This window comes from Sapajus apella, unplaced genomic scaffold, assembly GCF_009761245.1.
Source record: "Sapajus apella isolate SASKATOON/1434 unplaced genomic scaffold, GSC_monkey_1.0 scaffold40, whole genome shotgun sequence".
In the NCBI taxonomy this organism is placed as follows: Eukaryota; Metazoa; Chordata; class Mammalia; order Primates; family Cebidae; genus Sapajus; species Sapajus apella.
The window spans coordinates 1,796,060-1,801,774 of NW_022436980.1; the positions used below are offsets into that span (position 1 = coordinate 1,796,060).

Sequence of the window (5,715 nt, forward strand, 5' to 3'; positions counted from 1 at the left end):
ATGACATGTCGATGCTCAAAAAGTTTTGAATCTGAGCATTCAGGATTTTAGATTTGTGATGCTCAACCTGTAACGAATTATAAATCTACAATATAAAATAAGAATCCATGAGTCCCTACTGATAGAAATAAATTATAAAGAGATATATAAATAAGTAAATAGAGGGGGAAGGGAAAATAATTCCTTAGAGCATAATACTAAGCAATAAATGTAGAAAGAATGATAGACTTTAGAAAATGCCCATTTGGTCAACATAGTCATATCTGTTTCAGGCAAGAATCATCATTAAATGCTAAAACTTCCTGGGTATAGTGGCTTATGCCTGTAATCTCAGCACCTGGGAGGCAACAAGGGAGGATTGCTGAAGCCCACAAGTTCAAGACCAGCCTGGGCAACACAGTGAGATACTGTCTCTACAAAAAAAAAAAAAAAAAAAAAAATTTAAAATTAGCTGAGCATGGTGGTATGCATTTGCAGTCCTAGCTACTCAGAAGGCTGAGTTGGGAGGAAAGCTTAAGTCCAGAAGTTTGAGGTTGCAGTGAGCTTTGATCGTGCCACTGCACTCCAGCCTGGGTAAAACAGCAAGACCCTGCCTCAAAAAAAACATAGATATAGATATAGATATACAGATAGATAGATAGATAGATAGATAGATAGATACTAGGCTTAATACTTGGGTGATCAAAGAATCTGTATAGCAAACCTCCATGACACACATTAACCTAAGTAACAAACCTGCAAATCCTGCACATGCACCCCTGTACTTAAAGGATAAAAAAAAGTTACGTTCAAATTGTGTATGTGTTTTCCCATGTGTGTACACACACACACAGAGAAGAGGGAGAGTACACATAGTAACAAGAAGATAAAGCAAGTGCAGTGAATTGTTAACAATGGATAAATCTCTGTATGTGAAGGATAAATCTGTGTGTGTGTCTGTGTGTACATACATATATATATATATGGCTGGGCACAGTGGCTTACACCTATAATACCAACACTTTGGGAGGCCAAGAAGGGCATGGTGCGTCAGGAGTTTGAGACCAGACTGGGCAACATGGCCAAAACCCTGTCTCTACAAAAAAATTAGCCAGGCATGGTGGCACATGCCTATAGTCCCAGCTACTTGGGACGCTGAGGCAGGAGAATTGTGTAAGCCTGGGAAATGGAGGTTGTGGCGAGCCAAGATTGTGCTACTGCACTCCAGCCTGGGTAACAGAGTGAGACCCTGTGTCAAAAAAAAAAATGAATAAATAACTTTTTAAAAGAAATTAAAAAACTATAAATGCCAAAATAGCATTTGATGAAAATAAATTTGATGAAAAGTAGGATATTTACATAGTCTCAAAGGAACTAACAAGTACTCAAAATACTTATAAATTACAAAAGCAAAACAGTAATTTTACAGGGTATAATTGGCAGAGGCCATCTTAACCAAGTAACTAAAGTAAACATCACCAGTAAAGGAACAAAGATATCACATGCTTCTGATTTAATATCAGTTCTAGGGTATTCCTATCAAAAAACATAGCCTGAATGCAATCATGAGAAACCATCAAACAAACCCAAATTGAGGGATATTCTACAAAATAAATTACCCATAGCCAAGGCCATGAAAAATAAACAAACAACAACAACAACAACAAAAAAAAAAACCAGAGAAACTCTTCCAGACTAAATGAGACCAAAGCTGCATGACAAGCAAATTCAACAGATTCTGGACTACCAAAAATTTTTTTAAATTAATTTTTTAATAAGAACTCAAGCCTAACTTCTGAATAAAAATTTTTTTAAATTTATTTTTAAAATAAATCATATTGTGGGATAACTAGCAAAATTTACAATTCTTTAAATAAGATAATAGTACTATATCAGTGTTAATTTCCTGATCTTGATATTATAATAGTGGTTATATAAGAGAATGTTCTTGTTTTTACGAAAAACACACCGAAGTCTTCATTATGTCTATAACCTATTGTCAAGTAGGTCAGAAAAAATTAATACATATTATATAGAGGGAGAATGATAAAACAAACATGGTAAAATGTTAACAGTGGAGAATCTGGATGAAAGGTATATAGGAAATCTTTGTTCTATTTTTGCAACTTTCAAGCCTGCCATAATTTCAAAAGAAAAAGTTAAAAATGTTCACCCACTTTCATCCTAGCTGAATTAAAAGGGAGGAAAAAAAAGAATAAAGAAAAAGTTAAAAATTATCTGAGCTTGAGCCGGGTGCGGTGGCTCATACCTGTAATCTCAGCACTTTGGGAGGCTGAGACAGGCGGATCACAAGGTCAGGAGATAAAGACCATCCTGGCTAACAGTGAAATCCTGTCTCTACTAAAAATGCAAAAATTAGCTGGGCATGGTGGCACATGCTAGTCCCAGCTACTCGGGAGGCTGAGGCAGGAGAATTGCTTGAACCCAGGAGGCAGAAGTTGCAGTGAGCCAAGGTGGTGCCACTGCACTCCAACCTGGGTGACAGAGCAAGACTCCATTTAGAAAAAAAAAAATTTCTGAGCTTTAATATTGTCACAGATGAACTGATGTACAGATCTAATGATGTAACAAATAAGTTAGCACTCCATAAACTGTAAAGTTATAAATGTTAAATATTGCTTTAGTGTGAGCTAGTATACTCATGGAGGCTTTATGAATGAGGTAAACATGTTACAGTTGAGCCTTGATGATTTAGCAGGGGATTGGAAGAAATGTATTTCAGAAAGAAAAGCCACGGTGGTGATGCCAAACATGCCTGTTCTGAAGATAAGAAAGTAGTCTCTCAATCCACATGTAGGCACTTTAGCATTAGTACTTTCACTGTAACTAAGTATAGACTTTATTTCTTTACTCTGACATCTTAAAACAACCCTCCATCCCCACAGCCTAATTGAATGATTACGTGTAAAGTGAATTGCTAAGTCAGTGTGCCCCAAATTCCTTTAGACCACCAATACATACCACAGCATCAAGCCGGCTATGATAAATTTCTGCCTGGCTTTGCTCAATGTATCGTTGTTTAGCATTAACAAAACCTGGTACTCCTCCATACACCATGCCAATGATGCCTGCTGTCAATGCCGCCTTACAGATATCAGTAAGTTCTTTTGAAAGTTTCTGCTGTTCACTACAACATCAAAAAGACAATGTTGTTTGGAATTAATTTATGGACATTGCTCTCCAAAAACTCTATAATCAGAATTATCCCAAATGCTAACACTACATTTTTCATCATAGGCAGAATCCACAGATGAATAAAACAGTTCAGCTATATTAAAAGGAACGTAAGTCTCAGGCAAAACTAAGCTATGCTGTTAGAATTAGGATAGTGGCAACTCCTGAAAAGACAATGACTGGAAAAGGCACAAGGGGAGCTTTTGTGATGTTATAATAGTTGCCATTTCTTTCTGAGTGTTGGATATAGCTATGTTCAGTTTGTGAAAACTCATTCATCAGTATACTTATGTACATTTCATCAAATGCATTTCGTACTCCAATAAAAATTTTAAAGGTGTTTTTATTTGATGACTATTACACCTATACATTACCCTATAAACAGGAAAATTTGTGAGCTGGATAGAGAGACCAATATTTCCCTGTTGGCTCACGCCTGTAATCCCAGCACTTTGGGAGGCCGAGGCGGGTGGATCATGAGGTCAAGAGATAGAGACCATCCTGGTCAACGTGGTGAAACCCCGTCTCTACTAAAAATACAAAAAATTCGCTGGGCATGGTGGCACGTGCCTGTAATCCCAGCGACTCAGGAGGCTGAGGCAGGAGAATTGCCTGAACCCAGGAGGCGGAGGTTGCGGTGAGCCGAGATTGTGCCATTGCACTCCAGCCTGGGTAACAAGAGCAAAACTCCGTCTCAAAAAAAAAAAAAAAAAAAAAAAATTTAAGCTAACTTTTAGAAATCACACCAACTGGTGACATTTTAGGGCAATGTATCAAAGAATAAAAACGTGGATGTAAGGCAAAAAATCTAAACTCTATTTTACTAAATAATTTCATGAAATATTCTGATAGGGGTGTATTAATAAAAGCATTGGGCTGAGCACAGTGTCACATGCCTGTAGTCACAACTACTTAGAAGACTTATTCAGGACTTGAGCCCAAGAGTTCAGGTCCAGCATAGCAACACAGCAAAGATCCTGGCTCTAAAAGTAAACAAACAAATAAACAAATGCTTTTTAAAAGACGCACTGGAAAAATTCACTATGCAGTGCGTGGCACATGCCAATCTAAAGTAACAAGGAAAAGCTACAATTTAATTCAATTTACTACTCTCAAATGCATAAGAAGCTAGAACTGCTAATGGAGCTTCCAAGAGGTCATCCTGAAACTGATCTAACAAATAGCTGTCTGTAGTATTAAGTTACTATAAAATAATTGCCCTTCTAGGCCAGATGCAGTCCAGCCCAGATGGCTCACGCCTGTAATCCCAGCACTCTGGGGGGCGGAAACAGGTAGATTATTTGAGGTCAGGAGTTTGAGACCAGCGTGGTGCCTGTCTCTACTAAAAATACAAAATTTAGCAGGGCGTGGTGGTGGGTACCTGTAATCCCAGCTACTAGGGAGGCTGAGGCAGGAGAATCACTTGAACCCGAAGATGGAGGCTGCAGTGCACTGAGATTGAACCACTGCACTCCAGCCTGGGTGATAGAGAAAGTCAATCTCAAAAAAATCAAAAATAAAAAAGGTACAAGTTTGGGCCGGCTCGGTGGCTCACGCCTGTGATCCCAGCACTTTGGGAGGCCAAGGCTGGAGCATCACCCAAGTCCAAGAGTTCATAACCAGCCTGGCCAACATGGCACGAACCCTCTCTACAAAAAATACATTTTAAAAAGTTAGCCGGGCGTGGTGGCCCGCGCCAGTAGTCCCGGTTACTCAGGAGGCTGAGGTGGGAGGTTCACTTGAGTCCAAGAGGTAAATGTTGTAGTGAGCCGAGATCGCACCACAGCACTCCAACCTGGGTGACAGAGCAAGATCATGTCTAAAAAAAAAAAAAAAAAAAGACAAAAAAAAAGAGACATAAGCTTGGATTACAATGATCAGAACCCCAAATATAATTTTTAAAGGGAGCACACCATCCTTGGCGTCCTAAGGCTGACCCAGGCTACCAAGGCTCCAGGACATCGCTTTCGCAGTCGCCCACCCCACCTCAGACCCTAGGCACTTTTACTCTTTGAGAAACAGCTCCCGGAGGCGGTCCCATCCGGATTCCGGGTAACAGGGCTCTGGGACGACGGTAGGCGGCCACTGACGCTCCGCAAGGGCCTCTGAATCGGCAGTCACAGGTTCGGCAGCAAAGACTCGGGGGAAAGGACCCAGTGCTCTACAGAGGAAGCTCCGCGATGCCGGTGGCGGCACCTCCTTGGCCTTCTCTCGACCTACAGACAGACACGGTGGCGGCACCTCCATGGCGTTCTCTCGACCTACAGACAGACACACTTGGGCGCTCAGGACTTCAAGTCCTCTCGGACTTGCCGTGGGACAGCGTAACTGTACAAGGTGAGAACCCGTGCATTTGGACAAGGCTAACCCTCGGCCGGAGAGGTTGACACGCGCGACTTCAGTCCTGGGCTTGACTTTGGAGTCCTTGCAAACAAGAGAGAGGAAGTCCCGCCCGACCGGGGCAAAGGCCAGAGGCCACGGCAACGGCAAAGCCGGAGCCCAAAACACTTCCGGTTGATGGCGGGTGTGGCCACTGCTGTG

At 41.1% G+C, this 5,715-nt stretch overlaps 1 protein-coding gene across 1 annotated transcript in view; it reads right to left on the bottom strand.

Annotated features, from left to right (window-relative positions):
* Positions 1–5,645, bottom strand: part of TIMMDC1 (translocase of inner mitochondrial membrane domain containing 1) — a 28,225-nt gene extending 22,580 nt beyond the window's left edge. Inside the window, exons 1-2 of the mRNA XM_032298990.1 lie at positions 5,183–5,645; positions 2,962–3,127 (exon numbers count right to left, since the gene is read on the bottom strand). Coding sequence (XP_032154881.1) covers positions 2,962–3,127; positions 5,183–5,421 — 405 coding nt within the window. The 5' untranslated portion in view covers positions 5,422–5,645. The remainder of the gene's footprint in view (positions 1–2,961; positions 3,128–5,182) is intronic.
* Between the last annotated feature and the right edge of the window lie 70 nt (positions 5,646–5,715).